The sequence below is a fragment of the Taudactylus pleione genome, unplaced genomic scaffold (assembly GCF_031769625.1).
Source record: "Taudactylus pleione unplaced genomic scaffold, aTauple2 ptg000386l, whole genome shotgun sequence".
Lineage (NCBI taxonomy): Eukaryota > Metazoa > Chordata > Amphibia > Anura > Myobatrachidae > Taudactylus > Taudactylus pleione.
Window position 1 is genome coordinate 19,710,001 of NW_028284787.1, and position 26,006 is coordinate 19,736,006.

Below are 26,006 nucleotides of genomic sequence, written 5' to 3' on the forward strand. Positions count from 1 at the left end.
ATACACACACACAGTAATGTGTAAAAGTTATGTGCAGGTGTGGAAAAAATGCTGCAATGTAAGAATGCTATAAAAATAAAAAAAGATTATTTTTACCAATTAACATAATGCAAAATGAATGAACAGAAGAAAAATCTGAGTCAAATCAATATTTGGTGTGACCACTCTTTGCCTTCAAAACATAATCTATTCTAGGTACAGTAGCAAACAGTTTTAAAGGAACTCGGCGGGGAGGTTGTTCCAAACATCTTGGAGAACCACAGATCTTCTGTGGATGTGGGCTTGTGGATGTGGGCTTGCCCAAATCCTTCTGTCTCTTCATGTAATCCCAGACAGATTCGATGATGTTGAGATCAGGGCTCTGTGGGGGTCAAATCATCACAGCCAGGACACCTTGTTCTTCTTTACGCTGAAGATGGTTCTTAATGACTTTGGCTGTATGTTTTGGGTCATTGTCCTGCTGCAGAATAAATTTGGAGCCAATCAGACGCCTAATTATATTGCATGATGGATAAGTACTTGCCTGTATTTCTCAGCATTGAGGACACGATTAATCCTGGCCAAATCCCCAAATCCATTTGCTGAAATGCAGCCCCAAACCTGCAAAGAACCTCAACCATGCTTCACTGTTGCCTGTAGACACTCATTATTGTACCGCTCTCCAGCCTTTCAGTGAACAAACTGCCTTCTGTTACAGCCAAATACTTAACATTTTGACTCATCAGTCCAGAGCACCTGCTGCCATTTTTATGCATCCCAGTTCCTATGTTTTCGTGCATGGTTCAGTCGCTTGGCCATGTTTCCACGTCAAAAGTATTACTTATTGACCGCAAATATTGCATGAAGACAACTTCTGGCCAGACTTCTCCAAACAGTAGATGGGTGTAAATGGGTCCCACTGGTTCCTGCCAGTTTGAACTGATGGCACTGCTGGACCTCTTCTGATTTCGAAGAGAAGTAAGCATCATGTGTTTTTCATCTAATGCACTGTTTCCTTGGCCGACCACTGCGTCTATGGTCCTCAATGTTGCCCGTATCTTTGTGCTTCTTCAAAAGAGCTTGAACAGACATCTTGAAACCCCAGTTTGTTTTGAAATCTTTGCCTGGGAGAGATCTTGCTGATGCAGTATAACTACTTTGTGTCTTGTTGCTGTGCCCAGAAACAACGGTTTCTGGCTGTGGTATCACCATCCATGCTAGAAAGGGTCCCGGTGCTGGTTCTGGTAAATACAGGGGGACCCTACGCATTTTTTTCCCCTGTACTTCCAGAACCGGCTCAGAACCCCTATGTCCTTTGTCCCCTATGTCATTTTGGCAACCAAGACTGGTTCTGAAAAGCCTGGAGCTGGTTGTGCTTAATACAGGGGACCCTACGTCGTTTGTCCCCTGTCTTTAGAAAAACCAGTACTGGGTCTCCAAAGCCCGGGGCTGGTTGTCTTTGGAGGGCGGGGCCACACTTTTTTGTTGTTGTTTACACAGGGGTTTATTTTAAAACACAGAAGCACAGATGAGTCTCACTGATCCCGTCCGTGCTTCTGTGTTTATTTATACACAGATGCAGGTATCACGGATCTTTCAGATCCAAGCCTGCATCTGTCTGCTGCTACCTCCCACGAGTCCTGCCGTCTGCACCACCGCTAATGCCCCCGGGTCCCGGCTGCAGCTAACGCCCGCTACCCCCCCGAATGGCTGCTTCCCCCCCCCGAGCCCACCGCCAATACCGCCCGCACTGACCTGCCATCTTGGTGCACCCAAGTGAAGCCACAGTGAGTACACCTGATGGACGCTCCTACTGAGGCTGCGCATCAAATTGAAGCTCCCTATCTGTATAGTGGCGGATTCATGAGATAATAGTTTAAAAACTGTAAACTTTCTCAATTACCTAGACCCCAAAAGCACCTACTGTTGAACAATAGCTACCTAATAAAACAAACCCCAAGTCTAAATTCGCCTCCTACCCGGAGTTATGCCTTCCCAAATATCCCCCTTAGAGAATAGCAGAAAAGTGGTCCTAACTGAGTGTCAGAAAACAGTTACAGTTCGGAATTTAGCATATTCCCAAGCTCTAATTTTTTATGTTTTTGCCCTGGCATGCAGCACCGTTCTACCAGCCCATCCCAAATTTCAGCTCTGTACCTACAAAAGCTTTAGAAGGTTTAGCCCCTTAAACACCATGCCCCCCTCAGGATTTCTCTATGGGAAAATTCAGTTTTTTCCAAGGGGACCCCTACGTAGTTTGTCCCCTGTATTTTGGTAACCAGGACTGCCTCTGATTAGCCTGGTGCTGGTTGTGCTTTATACAGGGAACCCCTATGTCGTTTGTCCCCTGTGTTTAGTGCAACCAGCACCGGGGCTCCAAAGCACGATGCTGGTTGTGCTGTGGAGGCACGTCATTGTTTTATATTACACATTCATTTTTTAAAACAATGCATGGATAGATCTCACTGATGCGTCCTTCCATCTGTGTCTTATTGATTTGATTTTCTCGGGTGCATGCCCAGCACCAGTGAGTCCCTCTGTCGCCCGCTGATGCTTCTGTGCACGGTCCTGTTGCTGTCACTCACAAAATGATGAAGCTGCTAATTCACAGAATTGTGTGCTCATTGGAATACACACATGCAGTCTATGCAACTTCACCAGCTCCACCATTTTGTGAGTGACATCAATCTCACTCAGAGATTGCAGAATCTGCAGTTAACCACAGTGTTTGATAGCATACCATATCTGTATTGCGCAAGGAACACGTCCATTAAAGCGTCAACCTTAATGATCATAATTTTATTGCTTTTTTTTAGTTTGAGTGGCACAAATTCAGTAGGTTTTGTGAAATTTCAGATCATGTAATCATACTAATAAATTGTTTGTATGATTTTTTAATGTGATTTCCATATTTTTTTGTTCTGATTCTGTCTCTCACAGTTGAAGTGTACCTATGATGGAAATTACAGACCTCTCTCATCTTTTAAAGTGCAACAACTTGCACAATCGGTAGCGGTCCAAATACTTTTTTGCCCCACTGTATAACATAAGCCCAAAATAGATATATATCTGAAAGGCACCCCCAACAGTATGGGTGTCAATCATCCAGTAAGACTGTAACAGTGGTGATCTGTTACGTATAGATGCAAGTATTCAAACTGAATTAGAGTGCCTGCTGTGGTTTTATATCTTTATATCTGTATGTTTCGAATGATACCATAAGATTATAAAGTGCAGAGTGTATAAATATAGTTCATAATATAAAAGTGATAAAAAGCCTCCAGATGCTTAGTGGAATTAATATCAAAATAAATAAGTGTAAAAGTGCAATTTAGAATATGGACAGAGCAAATGTATCCAAATTATAATAAATGTGTACTACCATAAAAAAGGATAATACCATAAGATTATAAACTGCAAAGTGTATAAATACAGTGATATTATTACCAAAATAAATGTGAAAGTGCAATTCAGAATATGGACAAAGCATATATGTTCAATTTATAATACATTCATTATGTGTATTACCATAAAAAAAAGGATAAAACTTCAAATAGATTTAGTGTAAAATGTATAAGAAAATTTGCCCCTATCTGTGTAGGGTCAAATAGGCACATAAAATCCACAGATAAATATACAAATTAAAAAACAAGAAATTTTATATAGCAGTAAAAAAAATGGCTTATCTTATAGTAAAAGATGGTAAGTTCATGAAAGGTATGACCCAGGAGCCAACAATGCGTTTCATCCGTATCTTTAGACTTATCAAGGGATTATAAACTCCTGTGGGGTATCTGCTATTTATACCCCCTTAGTGAAGACAAACTAGACTTGATTAAAAGTGATTATGTAGTAACTTCCGGTTTTCGGTATGCCATGTGTTTTTATAATGTAAAAAAATTATTAGATCTTATAGTTAATAGAGATCTTATCTAGCAAGGTAACAGACTGCATTCTTATTTTAGCATTATTACATCTCCAAAATCTTCTGAAAAGTCCCTCTGCGTTTGTGACCTGTTATTACATCACATCCGCCCTTTCCAGGGCATTGTATCACGCCACTACCGCCGGCTTCTATGTCCACCGCGTCACTTCCATCCATCAATGCCTTCAGAGCTGGTCGATTCCACTTTCCACTTTTCTTTAAGTCGCGCCCATCTTCGTACTCTCTAGCCGAGGACCACGGCCACTTGGAGCTCCCAATATGTCTAGTCCAACTGCGTATTATACATCAGTATCTGGTCTTCCCCAGAGGTCTCCCATCCAAGTACTAACCAGGCCCAACAGTGCTTAGCTTCCAAGATCAGATGGGATTAGGCGCTTAGAACAAGGTATGACTGTAGATAATATTAAAACACACAGTGAGCCCTCTTGAAGCTGTCCATCGTCATCTGTTATCATAAGAAGGGAGTCATTAGATAGCGGTAATTGAATCCATGAGGGATCATAGTATCAAGTTCGAAGATCCAGTACATCTCACGTCTGGATAATTTATTTGCTGCGTCTCCTCCTCTATCTCCCAATACCACATGTTCGATTGCCTTAAAAGTTAGTTCGTCTGGGTCCGAACTGTGATGTAAACTAAAATGTCTCAGCACCATGGGCGGAATTCAATTGTTTCCAGCCCCCTTCGCGCCCGACAGAGCTATTCAATTGTTGCTCCTGTCGGGCGCAATCAGCTGCCAGCACTCCATGTCAGCTCGCAGCCCCAGGGGGGGCCCAAACTGCACTTTTCGCAATCACGCCCAGACTTTGGTCGGGGGTAGCCGATTTACACGGCTAAACCAGACCACTTTGGGTGCGATCAGCGCGAAAAGCAGGGACAATTGAATAACGTCCCGCGATCTCCAGTCACTTTAGACGGGAGATCCGGACCGCAAAAACAATTGAATACCACCCCATATGCCCATCCACCTTATTCCTGATGTTTCTTGTACATGTTATTGTATCTTTAGTTTAAGCGGATGTTAAGTTTTGCCCATACTTAGTCCAGCAAGAGAATTCCAGGAGGTAAATAACTGATGTTGAATTGCAGTTTAAATGTTTAATTTTGTATTCCTTACGATTTGTGGAATTACTAAATGTATTTCTTTGTTGGTGTATGTATTTACATACATTACAGTTGCCACATTTGTAACAGCCGGGATAACTATGAAGAGTGCTGGACCTTAAAAGTACTGGTGTTTCTTAGCATACTGGGTGCCAGAGTATCCTTGAGACTTTTTGCTTTCCTAAAAACAATGGCGGTTTTTGGTGGGAGAACTTCCTTTAAAACAGGGTTCAGGAGAATCTTCCAATGCTTATTAAAGCTGTTCTTTAACTTCTTCTCTTGCACATTATATGTGGTAATGAACGGAATGATAATTTTTTCTCCTTTATTTTTGAAGTTCTTATATTCAAGTAAATCACACCTTTCCAATGTACTTGTTTTGTTTGCTGCTTCTAATAAAACTTTGGGTGGATAATCCTTTCTAAGAAACTATTAGTATAAAGCTTGATTGTTTATCGCACATGTTTATTTCACTACAATTTCTTTTAATTCTGTGGAATTGTGAATATGGTATGTTTTCTTTCCACTTCTTCAGATGCCCACTTTAACAATTAAGATAGCTGTTTGCATCTACTTTTTTTATTACATTTTTTGTAAGAATCTTATTTTCTTTAACAGTTAGAATCAAATCCAAAGACTCAATGGAGACAGCATTTATGTTTGACGTGAACTTATATATAGTTATCTGTAATATGATCTAAAAATAGTCTAAAAACCTCTTCCGACCCTTCCTATTTTATCAGGATATGATCTATAGAACGCTTGTATAATATGATATTCTCCTTATATGGGTTATTCTCAAAGCTGGGGGCAAAAGTTGTCTCCATCACTGTTCCACAAATTTGCAGATAAAATTTGTCTAAAAACTTAAAATAGTTATGATATAGAATAAAAGCCATTTTATCACATAAAAACTCTGTGTTAAGGGCTGATTGACGGATCCATTTCAAGGAAGTCTCTGCAGGCATTGATTCCTTTACAGTGTTCAATACAAGTGTATAACGATTGCACATCAACTGTTGCCCATATATAGATTCCATTTAATACCTTCTGTGATCTGTAGTACATTAGTAGTATATTTGAGCTCCTTTACATGTTTATGCAGGAAAATAATGTATTCTGACAAGTGTGAGGTTAATGAATTCATCCCTGTGATGATAGGTCTCCCAGGTGGGTCTATCATGGACTTATGGATTTTCGGAAGAAAATAAAAAATGGGGGTAGTGGGATTGGTCTGTAGGAGATACTGGAATTCTTGTCTTGTTATAATACCATTACGTAATCCGTATACCACAATTGTTCTTAATTCATTAAGCTTGTTCTCCAGAGGATCATTGTCCAGTAAGATGTATGAATTTGTATACCCTAGAAGTCTAGATAATTCTTTAATCTAGTAGGACCGATCCATAATGACAAATTCCCCCCTTTGTCAGCTTGTTTTATAACTATATAATTATTCTTCTGCAGTTCTTTAATGCTTCTTTTTCCTTATTTTTCTCAATCAATGGTTGTACCTCTCCCTCTCAGGGTGGACGGACATATGGTGTCAAGAAATTTTAGTTTACATCACAATTCGGACCCAGACGAACTAAATTTTAAGGCAATCGAACATGTGGTATTGAGAGATAGAGGAGACATAGCAAATAAATTATCTAGACGCGAGATGTACTGGATCTTCAAACTTGATACTATGATCCCTCATGGATTCAATGACAGCTATGAAATAGCTCCCTTCTGATGATAACAGATGATGATGGACAGCATCGGGAGGGCTCATTGTGCATCTTAATATTATCTACAGTCATACCTCATTCTAAGTGCCCAATCCAGTCTGATCTTGGAAGCTAATCACTGTTGGGCCTTGGATGGGAGACCTCTGGGGAAGACCAGGTACTGTAGTTATATATGGGACGCATATCTGCATTTCTCCAAGGTCCAGTCACATAAAATTCAGTTGAATCCTGCACCAAAATTGAAGAAGCGTCAAGAGTTCGAGACTAAAGCTGCCTTCAAAGAGACTGCACCCATGGATGGATGATCTCCTTAGGACACTCTAAATAATAAATTATGTAGCCTAAACATGTTATATACTTTGTTTTAAGATGGAATATGATGTTATATACTTTGTTTTAAGATGGAATATGAAGATTGTTTGATCCTGGATCCTATTATCTTGTACCTTTGACATATTTGATTGTTGGAATTTGATGTATAATACGCAGTTGGACTAGACATATCGGTTTCTATTTTAGGTCAATAAAGTAGTTAATAAGCTCTTAGTTACCTATGCATAGACAGTTGTAGAATTATATATATGTATTTTATTATTATTATTATAATACGGCGAGTACCAAGTGGTTTACTACTGAAAAAATTAGATTTATATTATAATGGTTGATTTTAATTTAATGGCTAAATAAGTACTACATAATAAGAATGGATATCTGCAACTATTTACCCATATGTGCAATAATATTGTTTCAGTTATATCATATAGGACAGGGGTCTTCAAACTTGGCCCTCCAGATGCTGTGGAACTATACATCCCAGCATGCACTGCACATAGTTTTAGCATGCTGTTATATCGAAAAGGTGGCAGTGCATGCTGGGATGTGTAGTTCCACAGCAGCTGGAGGGCCAAGTTTGAAGACCCCTGATATAGGAGATGTGTAAAATAATGGGCATATAGCAATAAAGTAAAGAATTCCAATACATCTGGGTCCTACACTCCGGGAATGAAAAGCTCAAAATAAGGCTTTGGGTTTTAAAAAAGTTTGCTGTGGGTATACTTGGTATAGGGAAGACCAAGATGGGCGCGATCCGTGTTCGGGAGTACCAAGATGGCCGTGATCTAAGAGAAAGGTATTGGGAGTATGCTGTGTGTCTCCAGGCTAACAGCATCGGCGGGTCCAAGAAGTGCGGCAGTCTGGAGTTACGGTGGGCGGGCTGGTCGGGTGGCGGCGCGGAGTGGACATGGACGCTTGCAGGTTGGTATTTATGTGGGTAAGTGCACGTGTTTTTGTATTGTATGTGGTCCTGACGAAGGGGTGCTATCCCCGAAACGTTGAATATACATTTTTTGCATTATTCAGTCTCTGGAGTGCCGTCTGTTCCTGCTTGCATATGTTATTTTTGTGACAGACCCTAGAGCTTTCAACTCTATAGGAGTGAGTGCCGGCAGTTGGTGGAGTGATTATATATAAAATCATACAAGCAAATTTCAGCATTTCAAATCGAAATTGCCCATTATAAGGATTCCCCCGCCTAATGTAATTTAGTGATTTTTAAGTTCCAGGACCTCTATAAAAGCACTTAGAATATATTAATATTCTTACTGTTGGCGGTACATAGCTTTCACTATATATAAATACATGAAACATGAATTAAGGTGGCCTGAGTCAAAGACCGCCCTGTTTGAGGGTCAGCTAGACCCCAATAGCTGTCAGGTGTTTTCCTATGAATGTCTAGTAATGCTATTTATGTTTTTGTTAAATATAAGCACTACTACATGTTTGCAGATAGATGTGCGTATAATATTATATATATATTTTTTTTTTTATTCTGCAGCTTGTACTGTCTTCTCACTGGCCGGGTCAGTGGCCAGAATCTTCAGTCCCCTGTGCCCATCTCGTGCCCAAAACAGCATATTCCATCCCCCTGGAGCTCAGCTCTAGCTAACAGCCCACGGCCGGGCAGACCCGGCGAGGGGGTTGGGGACTGGGGATCCACGGCGGCAACATGCATGACAGCCGGGCAGACGCAGCCGGGAGGGGGGTTATGCTTGTCTGCAGGGACAGAGGATGCAAGATGGGTGGGGCGGAGCCGCCAACAGACTCAGGAGAATCAAAGACACCGAATATGGAGAAACGTGAGGGTGCAGACATCAGAGCTCATATAAATATTACCGCCCACTTGATGACGCACAAAGCAGCTGACATCACGTGGTTGGACGGTCGGCCATACACACCAGCAGATATGTCCGGTATGTCTGTGATCTTCATCTATACACAACCAGCAGATGCACTATAGATATATCACTCATTCATTAGGGTCTATCCAGCTTAAGTTTTGTTAATTAGGTTTAGCCCATCACAAACTTTGACCCCAAAGACTGTAGTGCTATACTGGGTTCACACTAGTTATTTTCTCGGACGATATAGCAAATGGGACCGACATATCATCCAAATTGTCTCCTGTGTATGAACTATGGCCCTCATTCAGAGCCGCTCGTTAGCGGCAGTACGCTCGTTCCGAGCGATGTTTGCACATCTGCGCATGCGTACGGTTTTTAGTACGCATGCGCGAACCAGTCAGTGCGGCCGAAAATCGTTGGTACGCAATATAGCGAGTGCCTGCTATTTTGAGTGACAGAATGAGGCGTATGTGGGTGGTAACAGGGGAAGGTGCTTGAAAATGGGGAGTGGAGATCCGAACGCAGGCGTGCTTAAAGGTCAAAACGGGCGTTTTATGGGTGTGCATATTTAAAACAGCAGCGTCAGTGACCACGTCACTGGGTTATTTTATAGCCAGAACTGCTCGCAAATTTGTGGTAGCAAACACCAACCACAAGAATAGCGAGCAGTTCATACGCTGGTCGATGAACTCGATTAATCTAATAAATAGCGGACATGACGTAGGATGCGAGCGGCCAGGGGGCGTTTTTAACAAATAAACGAGCGTATGTTTTGCTCGCTCGTTCAGACTTAGAGGTGTGAACAGACTGCAATGTGCGTACGGATCATTTGAATAGCCACCCCTTGTTTTTAAACGAGCGACCACAAATAGCGAACGGCTCTGAATGAGGGCCTATGTGCGCTCCACGGCCTCAGATGAGTTAGGTCTTGGCAGAGGAGTTACACACACAAAAATAATTTTTTTTTAATATGCATATCCTCACTTATATAGTTGCCAAATGACAGCCATAGAATAGCATTTTAAAAATAGAATTTTAGTTTTCTGGAATTTGGCTGATTAGATTAGGATTAAATTAGGACCACTAAAAATGACCACTGTACAAATTGAACTATAAACATAACATTTGGCAAGCTCACATCATACACATCCATGTATTGTTAAACCTTTTTTTTGCAGAAATAAAACAACATTACTGAATATTTAGAACTCAAAATAAATGCACAGTAAATAGAAAACATGTATGTCTCACCGAGAGAAACATTGCTATGTTTTCCTGAACAAATGAAGCAATATCTTGCCAATCCAAAACTTCTCCAAGCCAACTGTTCTGACGTTGTATTTGCATCTTGTGACCCTTGTATCTGCCAGAATTTGTCACATTCTGATAACAGAAAACAGAGTTAAAAAGACAGCTTAAGTTAACATTCCAGGAAAGGTTATTAGCGGACAAAAGAGAGTGCTAACTAATTTCATATCTAAAACATGAAATAAAGGTGTTAGATTAAAATTGCTTTTACATTACAATGTACAGATGTGTCCTCATACACCTAGGGGTAAATTTACTAAATTGAGAGTTTCTAGAAGTGAGTTTTAGAAGAGATGTTGCCCATAAGCAATAGACCTTATCTATGTGGAGTTTGTATGTGCTCCCCACATTTATGTGGGCTTCCTTTATTAACTCCGGGTTGCTCCCACAAAGTCCAAAAATATCTACTGGTAAGTTAATTGACAAAAATGAACCCTGTATTACCAGGACAGGGACTGACGTAAATTATTAATAAGAATAGCAAATATAGTAAGTGCACCCGAGATGGCTGCAACACCCACTGCAAATATAAAAAGAAGTCCTATGGGTGAGAAAGGCACTATATAAATAAGAAATAAAGTAGTAATGTAACAGCTCACTTACCTTAATGACCCAAGAATGGTATAACCTGTCCCAGAGCTCTAGCACTTGCTTCTCGATTATAGCTGTGTTGTTCACTTTTTCACCTAATACCTTGTGTAGCTGCAGGGAAACACAAACTCTCCTTGTATGTCAGCTAACAAAGGGATACAATTTTTAATTTGCCACCTATCACACTATTGAAAGGACGCGTTGTATCACTGCTAAGTATTACCATATACAGTGTAATGCCGTAATAAATCGTAGGTTAACTAAAACCTTGACTGACAAAACATATATAATCTACAACACACTCAATTTAGTTAACTTACCAGCTTTCAAAATGAATGTTGGCAGTTACATCACATTTTTTTTAGATAAAAGACTAGGGCCCTCATTCAGAGCCGTACGCTCTGAGCAGAGCGCACGCTCTGCATGAGGGCCGGGCTCCTTTTTCATGGAGCGTCCTCCTGGACGCTCGTATAGCTGTGGGTCACCACCCACAGGCTATACGAGCGTGCATTTTGATGGCCGCGATGGTCGTGACCATCGCGACCATCGAAATTGCGAGCCGGAGCCTGCGGTTGAGGTTTTCAACCGCAAGCTCCGGAGTGATTTTGGCTCTATCAGAGCCAAAATCACTCCCACTGACATCACTAGTGATGTCAGTGGGCCGGCTTCTGACGGGAGGCGTTCCCGTGGGAACGCCCCCGTCAGGGAGGCACGCCCCCGGCACGCCCACCAAAGGGGGCGTGCTGTCAATCAACATTGACAGCACGCCCCCTTTGATCGGACACAACGAGCGAAGGAAAGTCCTTCGCTCGTCGTGTCTGGCGCATGCGCACGACGGAGCTCCCTCCGTCGTGCGCATGCTCAGTGCAGACCATCGACCCACTTGCGAGCGTACAGCCGCTCGCGAGTGGGTCTGAATCAGGCCCTAGGTCATAATATTTAAAAAATAGATAGGTTATGGAAATGGAAGCACATAAGGGCTGATTCAGAGTTAAGAGCAAGTTGATTGTACAGTAATTACACCTGCAGTGCGTGCATGGAGCCAAATGTGGATATCCGCTCATATGTAGGCATCTATACAACTGCACATCCACTAGCCAAAGGTTTGGTTTCAGTTATTAAAAAAAAAAAAATCTAAACTCATTGAAATACCATCAACTCAATTTATTTATTGCATAACTTGATGATTTAGTACATGCCACAGTTCTTGTTTGTTTGGTTTTTAAACATGTTAGTTGCAAAGTGTGAGGTGTTTTCTCCATCAGGGTAGCTTTAGCTGGTGTCAAAAATAGGATTTTTGGCCAACTTACCGTTGAATCCTTTTTTCTTAAGCGGGCTGGGGAACACCGGACAATGGGATTGTAGGTTGGGGCTGGAGCTGGCACTTAATGAGATGTAGCTTTAAATCCTAAAATCCTCCCCCTGCAATCCCACAATTCCAGTACTTCTTTAAATGAGTCCGGAGAGGAGTAGCAGGAACCCCGTGAAACTGAACAACCAAACAAACCAGTAGGGAAAAGAAAGACGGTCGAGAACCAAAACCTGGTTAAGAGACAAGGATTCAATGGTAAGTTGACCAAAAATCCTATTTTCATTTGCAGCAAGACTGGGGAACACTGGACAATGGGATGTACCAAAGACGCCCCCAGGGAAGGGAACGCTCACAAAGACGCCTGACCGGAGAAATGTACAACAAAAGTGGGTGCCACCGGAGGCAAAAAACCTGAAATGTAAAATTAAGCAAACGTGCAGACAGGGGACCAGATAGCCGCACGATGGGCCTGTGCTGCTGAAGTTCCACGCCGCGCTGCCCATAACATTGCTGCCACCCTAGAGGAAGGCGCTGACACCCGGTCTTCCCGCACCAGAAGAGGCATGAGTGATGACGAGCAGATCCAATGCGCAAGGGGCTGCAGAGTAGCCGGGTAACCATGTTCATGTTTGTCATAAAGAACCCATGAAGAACAGTGCGGAAGACTTGTCCAAGTAAATCTGCAGAGCTCAGCACAACTAGCAGAGCCAGATCATCCCAGTCCCGGGAATTCACTGAAGGAGGACAAACCGGGAGGACAATATCCTGTGTGAGTACAAGGTCGAAGCAAGTGTCAGCGGGAACATAAAACCTGTACGGAGCAACCGCACAGTCGTCATGGAAGTCCAGAAAAGGCAGCTTGCCAACCCAAACAACTATGCTGAGGGAAGGCAATAGCCCTATGGAAGACCAGCTTCCAAGTAACTAACCAAAGATCCATTGAATGCAACAACACCAATGGAGCCAGGGTGAGACGAAAAAGATTAGAATAAGATTCCATGGCTCCACCTGCAGATGAAGCAGTGGCTAAATACGCAGCACACCTTGTAAAAACAGTTTGGATCTTCGGAAACACTGCTGGGAAGGAAATGAAAGGGCCAAAGCCTGTATCGTCCCAAAATGAAGTAGTCAGCCGGCCTCCAAACCCTCCAGAAGGAAGGCCAAGAAACATGAGGCGCGCAAAAACGTAATGGGTACACAACCAAAGGTAGAGTCTCCAAACCCGGAGGTAAGCGCGAGCTGGACACAGAGGGCCTGATTCAGACCTGCTCACGAGCGCTGAGAGCTCGCAAGCGGGTCGATGTTGGCCCAGTGCGCATGCGCACGACGGAGGCGGCACCGTCATGCGCATGCGCGAGACCCGGATAGCGACGGGCAAGCCGTCGCTACGGGTCTCACTACAAAGGGGGCGTGCTGTCGATGTGGAGTGACAGTACGCCCCCTTTGGTGGGCGTGCCTGCCCATGGGAACGCCTACAGGCTGGGGCCGGCCCCACTGACATCACAAGTGATGTCATTGGGTGGACTTCTTGGTCTGTAAGAGCAAGAAGTCCACTAGGACTTGCGGCAAGGGTCTCGTCGCAAGTCCGATGGTCTCACCCACAGCTATGCGAGCGGCCAGGAGGCCGCTCTAAAAATACAATAGGCGGGCACTGATTCAGATCGAGCGCTCTGAAAGAGCGTCCGGCTCTGAATCAGGCCAAGAGTCCAGGCTTGCAGCCTAGTACAGACCACACGAGAGAAAAACCTGCAGCTTTCTCATTCTCAGTCACAGAAGTCCCCTCTTGAAAACCAACCAAATAAAGTATCCTTGTCGAAACAGGTCATGTTGTAGCAAATCTGGACAAAGTGGAAAAGGCCACCCTGGACTTATCGACACTGGGAGAACATCCATGTACCATGACCAGCGTAGCCCAGCCTGGAGCCACCAGGATTATCTCTCACTCGGGAAGCCTCAATGACCCTGGAGACCTGAGGGAACAGTGTGGATGAAATATTCCCCGGAACAGTCAAGGCAGCCACTTGCAGAAGCCAGTGGATACACGGATCACATATGCCATCACCATGTGCGACCGGCCGGTCAGTGAGGAAGGACAAGGCCCCAAATAGAGCCAGCATGATGGCTTGTAGCTCGAGTCCATCGAAAAGCCGACCCGTTGTAGACGGTGACCCAAGGCCCCGGTGCCGAAAAGCAAATCCACGGCACTTCAGCCCAGGAGACTCGCGACCGAGGTCACAATGAGCCAATACAGAAGGATCAAGGATGGGACCCGGAGGAGAAGAAAGGTAACCCTCCATCCATGAAGAGTGATGGGTGCTGTCAGGAACAGAGAGGAGAGGGATGCCGTGCAACCCATTAAAGTTTGGAGAAATATCCACTGGGACTTCCATATGTAGAACCTGGATTACTGAGTGGTCCCCAAGTGGAGACCAACAACCAAATGTTCCACAAAGTCGATGGACGAGGCACCGACCAAGCTTTAGGCCGAGGTCGGTAGAGTCCGTTCCCTGTCCGCTGCAAGACAAACACAGCTGGAGAGAGATGTCAGAGGCCACTACAGAACTGAAGGCGCAGACAAGGAAACCAGGGAGACCATGCCAAGTCGGAATATAGCACTGATCTGAATGTACATGAAACAAGTGACCTGGGAAGGTCCGTAAGTGAAGCTGAGGTATCCTTCACAAACCGAGCCTATGAAGAAGGCCAAATTGTGATAGATTCTGTGCGCACCATTCCAAACACTGCAGCACCGACCGTTTTATGCTGCAAACTAAATGGTAGGGCCTGGAATAGACAGGGGACCGAGTCAATTACCCTCTGAAGTATAATGACCTGCCCAAAAAGGAACCTGAAGACATGCGTTTCAGATGTCTAGCGAGGATTTGTTGGCCTCCGCAGTGGATTTCTGATCTGAGGGAGTTTATTCCAACTGAACTACCTACCCCCTGGTGCTCAAGGCATGAGGAGACCAGAGCGGTTGGAATGAGCCATTCGGCATTCAAATCAGGAAAGAGACAGAAGCCTAGTTTCTGTACCTGTGGTGAAACTGGAGCAGAGAGGAGTGGAATGATAGCATAGCACAGCCCAATGTCACCGCGTTCGCTGCTTCCCGGGGAAGAGTGATGTGAAAAAACAATAAACGCCTTAGTGGCAGACCTCCGAGGTCACAGATGGAACCATAGCGAAAGATGCCAAGCACCCAGCTTTCTGAAGACATCACTCATTGATCACTGAACCGGAGGAATCGCCCTACCAGCTGCAAGCGAACTGGGTAGAGAGACACACTTCATTAGGCCCCAGGCTTCCTTGAAGCAGTGTCCCCAGAACGAAGAGTGTTATTAAAAACAGCCCCAGGAAAATAAACCCCTGCCGGTAAAGACTCGGCTTGTGTCATACTGACCTTCCAAGGACTTACTGCCTCGAAGTAGGGGCGAAAACTTGGAAACTCGGACCCTGTCGTCAGGACGCCCACCGGCAGAAAAGTGCTTTTCAGACTGATGGGGATTAGCCAGTTGTGGCCAAAAGAGAACGTCCTTACCAAACAGAAGAAAGTGTAAGGAACACAATAGTAATGAATGCATATGCTGAGCACATAGTCAAATGGCCTTCAAGCCAAACCAGCCGTAGCTGAACCTGGAAGCTACCTGTGCCCAGTCTTGCCTGGCCTCCCAACACAGAGCAAGCCACTAAATGTCCCGCCAATTCAACAGGGAATCCCAGGGCGAAGCACTGTGAAGACCCTAGACGGATTCATCAGCAAAAGGGACCATAGCTCATGTAACCCAAGTCACGGTTGACTAGGGCCGGATAACGACCCTAGAACCTAACAAAACAGACCAGAGACAACCCTCAAAGGTCTAGCTAACGAATTCCTACCGGACGCTGAACCATGCACAGGAGGGCGTGTGGCGATCTAAACGGCTACCGCAGAAACTACAGTGGGAGGTGCTTCTACTTGGAAACCCAATCCGCAGGAAGCTAATGCGCGAGGAACGCAGAACTCGGAATCCGGCGTCTCCCAAGTCTCCCTGAGGAGACTGGAGAGATTTGCCAAAGGGAAAGGACTGACTTTCCGTCACCTGTGCTTGTACAGACCCACAGCCACTGCTTGGGAATCCACATGTAAACCCCCGAGAGAGTGGTGCATAGAAGCAGTGAATCGAAAAGGACAGGAGGTACTCATAATTTGGGACAGTGCAAAACTGTGCAAGGTCCTGTGCATGCGAAACGGCTAATGGGGCACTGGAAGGAGGAAGACACCTCCAACACAAGCCTCTACCTGCGCCTCACACAGCAGAGGATTCCTGAAAAAGTGCACCAGGAACATAACGTAAATCATGAAGCTGCACGCCGCAAAGCACGGAGCCAGGGCGGGACATAACTTGGCTGGGAACTTAAACATACAGAGGGAAAGAAGCCTGCTCCAGAGATGAGGGAATAACCAAGCCGGAACTTGGTCTCCCTATGAATTGTCACCGGCTTCAATAGTGTGTACACCAACCTGCTGAGAGCCCCAGCATGCTCAGGTCCCACCCTGGTGGATGCAGCACCCCAGATGCCTGCATTTCACAGGGTCCTATACACACACAAGGCCCCCCTAAGCGCAACTGCCCGTGCATTGGAGAGAAAATTGCCAAGAATACAGCAAAGTCCCTGCATACAAACTCCACACAGTGAAGGCAGTAGCGAGAGCGAGCCCATAACCGCAGTGCAGCGAGGCCATAATGCTAACCATTACATCGCCAGTGTCGTCAGAGCCATGCCCCACATCTGGACGGGTTTAGCGTATTCCTCTCTGATGCTTTACAGCCGCTACCACAGGGGCAGCTGAAGATACAGATGGGCCCAGCTAGATTATTGCTCATAGAGCGCCATTCAGGCCTCTGTGTCGCGCCATGGAACGTTACGTGATGGCTGTACTTTGGCGTACTGTGATATTCTCCAACGAAGGATACACTATGGCATGTAATACACCGCTTAACCGCTGGGTGGCGAATGCTCCACTGATATAGTTTGTACTGAATACCGTACTGTTAAATTGGATGGATGTCACATTTTAAGATGCGCACATCATCTCCAGGAAGTGTATGAACAAATCGGAACCATCGAGAGCCATCGGAGCTGCCCGCAGCGCTTGAGGTAGACCTTACCCTGCCACAAGCACTGCAGGCTGAAAAACAACCAAGTGACGTGTACAATGACGCATCTTTGCTAATTATGCATATCCATAAAACTCAGTTTTGACGGCCAGACATGCCCGCGTTCGCACCACCACTTTCCCGTTCACAAGCACCTTCCCCTGTTACCACCCACAAACTGAGCTGTCACTCAAAGTACTACGGGCGCACGATTCAAGGCTGCAGTGACTGGTTCGCGCATGCGTACTTTGAAGCATATGCACACATGTGATAATGGCCCATAGCGAGTGTCCGCAGCTTAGCGAACGGGTCTGAATCAGGCCCACTGTACATAACTGTACAGTAGTGTAATTGCCATGTTCTTATGACTGTATATGTAATTGGGGATAGGGGATTGGGAGACACCTCTGCACTAGGTTTTGGTTAGACAAGAATTGTTTATACAGTAGCCCCAAATGAATGCTATATACCAATGGATAGTAACTCTATGGGGGTGCTGCCAAGGACAATAAGAGAAGATATACATAGGAAAAAAGTATTGTCTCTTTGTTGGCGCACATATGGGAAAGAAAAACATATATAAAATGTAACTTTTATTGTATCAGTATTTAAAATTCACTTAGCCTTATTGGTGAAATATTTAAAAATATAATAATAAAAGTGATACAAAATTGTACCTTGAATGTCGTTATTAATATTAAATTATTAACAGTACATTTGTCTGTGTCCTTTGTATGTTGTATTTATAATAAATCAACCTATTTCTTGAATTTATAGTATTGATGCACTATTAGTTGATTAAATAAATAATATTACCACAATTTGTTTGTTTCTCATTAGCACACAAATCTGATGTAATTCTTTAAGTTCAATACATCCATATATTATGATATTTTTATATATTCATACAGTCTTCAGTATTATACTGCCATCTATTGGATATATTCTATAATTACATCATAGGCTGTGTATTGTAAGAAAAAAGTTTCTAATTGATTTATAATGTAGTTAAAAGTGCCCTCTGTAGGGGCATTTTTTCTATCATGGATTATTGTCACATGGGAACATGTGTTCAGTATCCAGTGTGAAAACGTTGTACTCTACTCCCCTATTGAGATAAAATATAATCAACCCTGTATTTAAATATTCCAATTGTTGGGTTCATAGTACAAAGGAAGTGTTTATAATTCATTCATAACTTATATAGTGAGTGTGAAAGAATTTGTTACATGCTGCATAGTCCTTTGCGCAAGCAGATAGCAACTCCTATAGGATGTTACGAATTGTGTTTGTACAATACTGATTAGTATTTTCTATCATAGCGCCACCTATTGGATGTTTCACATTGTATTGGTACAACACTGTATAGTGATTTACTTAAGCAGATATTTCTGTAATAGCACCCTCTATTGGATGATTCACACTGTGTTTATACAGCACTGTATAGTGATTTATACCAGCATGTATTTCTGTTATATTGGATGTTTCACACTGTATTTGTACAACACTGTATAATAATTTCTGCAAGCAGGTACTTCTATTATAGCACTGTTGGCAAGTCGGCGCTTTGGTGGCTGCCAGCTCCGGGGATTGCACATGGGATCTCCGGCGCATGCCTAGTGGAGCCGCTCCATACGCCATGTAGCGCTATGCTGTGGCTATGGAGTCTCATAGTACTGCTCATGCCCAGTGGAGCCGGTCGGGAGTCACACACAGTGCATCAGGTCCCTTCCCCCAAAGCAAGCAAGAGCCTTTCATTACCATAATAAAGGACGCTTTGTTAGCCATTTAACCAGTCAGCTCAAGGTCAGCCTTGTGTCCTGAAAAGGTGAGGAATGATGACCATTGCCAAGGATACCATCCCCCATCTGCTAGGACAACTAATGTGCCGTTATAAATGTATCGGTTGCTGCGGAACTGCAGAATATGCAATGGCATGTTTTAGCAATTTGTAGTATTGTCTTAACAGTGGTACATAAAACTATCACTGAACTAGAAGTCAACCCAGAAAGAAGTGTCTCTATATTACATACTGACTGTGCGTTTTAAATCACACACTTGCGGCACTGTCCCAGACTTAGATACTATAGTGATTTCATGACTTAGAAGCTAGTAGTGGGGTCTGAGTGAAAGTGGGGGCTCTGTATTACAAACTGACTGTGCTTTTTAATTTGCACACTTGCGGCACGTCGGGTCTCCACCCCCCCCACAAGGAAATAAGGAAATAAAAACAGCCCTGGCCTGCTCAGCCAGTTCTGGTTCCTAAAATCACGGGGAAAAAACGTGTAAGGTTCTGTCGTCATTTTGGAACCAGCACCTGGCTGCAAGGCCAGCCCAGGTCAGGGATCTCAGGGGAGGTGGAGAGCCCCCCTAGAAGTGCTATGAGCCTCCTTACACCACAAGCATAGCGCGACTAGCACGGCGCCACATGGCGTATGGAGCGGCCCCACTGGGCATGTGCCAGAGATACCATGTGCAACCCCCTGGAGCTGTCAGCCACTACAATGCCTACGTGACAACAGTGCCACAAGTCTGCACTATAAAACACAGTCAGTTTGTAATACAGATACCTCACTTTCAAACAGAACCGACTATTAGTTTCTAAAGTCATGAAATCACAATAGTGTCTAAGGCTGGGATGCAGTGTGTGTGACTCCCAACCCACTAGGCATGCGCAGTACTATATATATATATATATATATATATATATATATAGTCAGAAATCCACTGCACTCGCCACTCCTAGATCTGGGGTGCAGACCTGCACTCGCCATTCCCAGGACTGGGGTGCAAGTGGCCTGTGACCACATTGCTTAAATAAATAAAAACAGAAAACCCAGCACTCACCATGTTTAAACACTCACAATGATGTATAAATAAGTAAATAAATAATGGGGACTTAGTTCATGGATTGATCAATGCATTTAAGCCCGCAGCCCACATCACGGGACCCCACTTTCTGCAGGTCCTACACTATCCGTCACACTGATGGAAACCTGTTAGCTGCTATCACATAGTTTAGACTGAAAAAATGTTACCTGGTTTAAAGCTCACCTGCCAGCTAATGGCTTTTAAAGGTAAGGCAGTCACCTGACATAGCTTCTATCACACTACCAAAAAGACAGCTGACACAGGTTAATATAAACGAGTATGCACATGGGGTGCATGAGAAAGCTATGATCACAAAAGGTTAATAAAAATTAACCGCATAAACAAAGTCAGAAATCCACTGCACTCGCCAGGTTTCCATCAGTGTGACGGATAGTGTAGGACCTGCAGAAAGTGGGGTCCCGTAATGTGGGCTGATATATATCTCCATAAAAAAAAAAATCGCACTTGTTACATCAAGTTGGGTGCACGGTTACAAGCAAAGTATCACAGAAAAAACTCCATAATTGTCTCGTAAGAAACAGTAAAAGAAGACTGTTGCCTGGTATTACAGCGGCAGGGGACATGCGCACTGCCCGACACGTGGGATTTGTTTACATTTGGCTGGGTCTGCGACGTCACTTCCGGTCTGACGGAACTGTGCAGAAGACCGCCATTTATGTGGGGAGGCTGTGAGAGTTCCCGCTGTCTGGGGGTGAGCGTCCAGATGCCTGTTAGTTGATGTTTGTCAGGTGTTTTGCACAGGTGAGTGGCTTCAACATTAGTATGCTTAGTATTTATATGGCCTCTGCTGGCCTAGTAAATATGGCTGACCCTTGAGAAAGGTGGTAACACCAACACAGCTGTCGGGGCTGGTAGCCATCATCATGCCTGGACTTTTTTGCTATGAAAAAATTCTGATAAGTATAAAATTTTACTAAATACAGTCAGATGGCATTTTTTCTATTTAAATAAGTGTACATGAATTTTTGCTATATGGATGGTGTACAATATATATATATATATATATATATACATACACACACACACATACATATAGATACACATATATATACACATACATACATACTTAGCCTTCCCCGAGGACAGGACTGCACCAGCCGATGAACCCGGCCAGCCTGGTCTATAAGAACTCAGGAGTACAGCAGCCATCCTTCTTGAAGCAGCAGACAGTACTGTTATCACTGCTGCTGGAATGTGCAGGGGAGGCTGGCAGCTACAGGCTCCACCCACCTGCTCCATGGCTGCACTCCCTCTCAGCAACAAGTGCTACTCCCCTGCCGGGGCAAAGCACTTCGTATGCTCTGCCTGAGCAGCCTGTGAGGTGCGCGCTCTCGCAATGGAGCCACCCTCCTCATACCCGACAAGATGGCATCGCCATACAGGACAGTGTTGCCGCCCCCCACCACCCTCTAAAAGGGTGAGAGTGCGCCCCGTCCCCGAGTCCAGGCGGCCACTCCGGGAGACCGGAGTGCTCTGTGGTGGGTCCCGCAGGTCCCTTACAAATGAAACTAGCTACCTACCTACAAGGGCTGCCATTCAAAATGTGCCCTACTCCTCAGACACTTAAAGACGACTGTAATTGTGAGATTGCAGGGGGGAGGAGCTTAGGATTTAAAGCTACATTTCATTAAGTGCCAGTTCCAGCCCCAACGTACAATCCCATTGTCCAGTGTCCGGAGTCTTGCTGTAAGAGAAATATACATTAAAATGGACCAAACTGGGATATGTTAGAGCATGGCCATTGAGCTTTCATATACAATAAAACAACCAACCATATACTAAATGCCAGTTAGACACAATGGCCGTAATTCTCCAACCCATCATGGAAGAGACAGGCCTGACATTACATAGGCACCAGCAGACACACTGCCAAAGCTGATTGAGCCCCAATTCAGCATATACAGCACAAAGAATATATGTTACATGGCTACCTTGTTGGTGATCCATTCTCTCCCATACTGGTAGACATTGTTAGCAGCAGAGTTAAGTGCATTCTGGATAACTTGTGCTTCAGGAAGCCAACTGCATAACAAAGAAAACAAGTTCTATTACTTCTATATATAGTACATTTCAGGAAAATGGACATGTAGTTAGAGAAAATATCAATCTAATAATTAATCAGAATTTGAAACTCCTTACCTCAGGGCTCGACAAATTTTTGTAAAATCTAGGATCCATCTTAAAAGTTTAGGAGCCAGACCATCGTCCATAACCAAAATATATGAAAGCTTGTATAAACCACCACACTTGCCCTTTCAGTGCCCCTCAACATGCCATCAAATCACCACACATGCCTCTTTAATGGTCATCAGATTCTGCAACATGCCCATACCAGCCCCTGTAATAGTGCCCCCAGTAGTAAGCCCCCTGTAATAGAGCCCCCAGTAGTAAGTTCCCTGTAATAGAGCCCCCAGTAATAATCTCCCTGCAATAGTGCCCCCAGTAGTAGGCCAACTGTAGTAGGCCCCCTGTAGTAGTGTCCCCAGTAGTAAGCCCCCTGTAATAGAGCCACGCGTACACACAAAACAAACAAACAACAGAATACAAACCTAAGCGATCCTGCGTCCGTCGCTCCTTATTACTATGGGAGAGACGTCATGACGTCTCTCCCATAGTGCCTGTGGGGGGAGCCAGATTGCTGGAGCTCAGGAGTGAGCTCCAGCTGCGGGGAGTCGGGCGCCCGGCAAATGGAGCCTCACTGCTTGTGGGGCTTGGAAAACTCGGTCGCCAAGACTAAAATTTGTCGAGCCCTGCCTTACCTTGTGTGATCAGACTCTCCCTCAACCCCTGATCATTCAAGCACTCCCTGAAAACTAGGGATGGCCAACGACCATCGATGGTTAACCACCGATGGCCAATGGTTTTTGCCATCAATGGCAGAAAACCAATAGTTCCTCACCATCGATGCACAGAGTCCCTGGACATTTTCTTTTTCTTCCTCCCTGGTGCCGGGACACAGATTAGCTGCGCCCCCGACGCGACCCATGAAGATCCGCCCCCACGTCTGATTGGCCCGGTGAGTAAAAGAGCAGGGATAACCATCGGTGGGTGCAACCATTGATGGTTCCACATCGATGACTTCATACCATCCAAATTAAGCACCAATGATACCATCGATGGATATCACTGATGATTAAGCCATCGATGGCCATCCCTACTTTAAAAAACTCCTACCTCTGCTCTACAGCCTATACGCCTAACGCATCTTGTTACAGCTGTTAAAGGGGCAACAAAAATTACATAAGGGGCAATTTTGCGCCTAACTCAAAATCAACCCCTATGCCCCTACTCGGCTGCCTCCCTCTAGAATGTAATCTCACATAAGACGGGCCCTCCTTATACTCTGTCTCATATCTGCACCATGTCGGTCTACCTCAAAATATACTTATCTTTGTTTTATTCAGTAGTTACTATATATGATTTGTAATGCAGCTCCTTTGAATACCACATATGTACATATTATGAATCAAAAAGAACCCCTTCCAAAAGGCGCTAATGAATAATTAAGTAAATAAGTAAAGTACCGGTCATGCAGCTGTGGGGAGTTGTGTCAAGACTCCCAATGGAGTTCACAAGGAACTGAAAGAAATATGTATAATGTTCACAGCGCAGAAACATAGTACCCTCAAATCAATTAATAAAGGATAATTTTAATGTTTGGCATAAAATATGACATTAATACACATTATAAATTCAATGTATAGCAGATAAAAGCAGGAGCATAACAAAATGAAATCAATGTCAGTGCTGAGATATTGAACTAGCTTGCATAAATAAATATATTGCCAATGGGTAAAATCCGGGTAAGCTGGAGTGTTAAAACGTTCTGCCCTCCTCAGGAGGTCTCCTATATTGCTTATCCTAAGGACGGCAATTAATCCCAATGGAATGCAAATGAGCCAGGCACACTGATGTTTTAGGCTGGAAGTCAGTAAAGGTGAGTGCTGAATGGATGTAAAGAGGCTCTCACCTAAATGCAGTGTCCAGCAGCGTAGCTTGCGAATCCAGATGCGACAGTGTATCAAGCCGCGTGTCTCCAGCAAATCGGCCAATACACGGAAGCGAGTCACATCAGCGTGGCCTGTGTGGTCCAGGTGCGGCAGTAATTCAAGCCGCGCGTGTCTCTAGCTAACAGATAGTGCGGAAGCGAGTCACAGCCTGTCAAGATGAGCTGGACAATGAGTACAGCAGTGGAAGTCCCGATCTGTCCTGAGGGACAATAAAAATCCTGGCTGCCAGCAATAGATGGCCAATGATAGCAGCCGTCAGCACTGGTGGTGGTGATCCTCCTGCAAGTGGGTGATAGCGGCAGTGCCTGATGCGTTTCCCCATGGCTCCTCCAATGATGAACAAATTAGTTGAGTTTATATATTCAGATAAATCTTCAATTGTTAAAAATAACAATTAGGAAATTAGACTAATTGCATTCAATAAAATAAACTACATACAGTTATCTAAATAGGTGGGATGAATAAAAGTAATAATGAGAATAGTAATAATAAAAATAATAATTATAACAAAAAGGGAAATAAATACATAATATTAAAATATTTATGCAGACAAATGAATATAAGATGAAAAACTAGTATAGAGAAATAAAACTCCTCTAACTGCACTATATTACCAGTCCCATTCATAGAATAGAGTTAAGTTCTAGGGCTTCGTGGAGACCTTCCGAATAGAGGGAACCCAATTTAAACATCCACAATTTGCAGAGCTTTTGAAATCTTGGTTTTGGATCTGGATCTGAATCTGGTTTTGGATTTTTTTTTCCTTGGTGTTTTGTTTTTAGGTTTTGGATCTGGATTTTTTCTTAAAATAGCATAAAAACTAAAATCATATAAAAATGGGCCTGTTTTTGTTCCTGCAGTATTATTAACCTCAATAACATTTATTTCCAGTCATTTCCAATCAATTTTGACCACCTCAGAATATTATTTTTTTCATCTAGTTAAGGCCAAAAGGTTGCATGCAGCTAGCTGGCTGACTAAGCTAAGCGACACAGTGGGCGGCACTAACATGTGGCAGTTCAGCATCCAATTTCCAACACGGATACAATGTGCTAAACAGTGTGGGTTGGATGCACGAGTAGTGCACTTACTGTGACAGCAGTGTCGGCAGAGCAGGGTTGCTGACGGTGTCCTCAGTTCATGGAATGGCAGTGCTGCGGTGCTGGCAGTGTCCTCAGTGCAGGATACCGGTAGTGTCAGCATAGCGGGGGTGCCAGCGGTGTCTTTGGTGCAGGTTTGTTGGCTGTGTTGTCAGTGCGTGGGTTGCTGACGGTGTCCTCAATACGTGGAATGTCAGTGTTGCGGTGCTGGCAGTGTCCTCACTGAAGGGTACCGGCAATGTTGGCAGTGCGGGGGTGCCAGTGGTGTCTGTAGTGCAGGTTTAACGTGACAGACTGCTCTCTCAGCCAATCAGCGTTAAGCCCGTTCAATACAAAACTCGCGACCCGACAGCGGCATCGCAAGGTTTTGCCTTGGGTGAGGGATCCGGGGCAGGCAGGGAGATCCGAGCTTGGCTTGGATCGCCCCGGATCCCCAAAATTCGGGTGGGTTCAGTTCTCTGACAACGGAACCCGCTCATCCCTAATTATGAGGTATAGTTTCCAGACCGATCAGTTTCAGTCAATCAGGTTTGGCCCCATGCATTTCATTAAAATGTTGAGAAATGCTATGTTTTAAATATTAATTATATTTCGGCAATGCTCCATAAAACGAAGCTTAAGAGACCTAGTCGTTCGGCCGACATGTATCAAATTGCAATCACATTTCAACATGTAAATTGTGAATTTCGAATCACAATTGACATATGACTCTA

The 26,006-nt window shown here is 44.1% G+C and overlaps 1 protein-coding gene and 1 pseudogene across 7 annotated transcripts in view; both read right to left on the bottom strand.

Annotated features, from left to right (window-relative positions):
- The window catches only part of TMEM245 (transmembrane protein 245), a 267,111-nt gene that overhangs the window by 89,872 nt on the left and 151,233 nt on the right, over positions 1 to 26,006 (bottom strand). For all 7 annotated transcript variants that reach the window (XM_088445733.1, XM_088445734.1, XM_088445738.1 and 4 more), the window contains 3 exons: positions 22,115 to 22,205; positions 10,854 to 10,952; positions 10,194 to 10,325 (listed from right to left, as the gene is read on the bottom strand). In XM_088445733.1, coding sequence (XP_088301859.1) covers positions 10,194 to 10,325; positions 10,854 to 10,952; positions 22,115 to 22,205 — 322 coding nt within the window. The remainder of the gene's footprint in view (positions 1 to 10,193; positions 10,326 to 10,853; positions 10,953 to 22,114; positions 22,206 to 26,006) is intronic.
- LOC148507765 (5S ribosomal RNA) lies at positions 4,206 to 4,324 on the bottom strand (annotated as a pseudogene).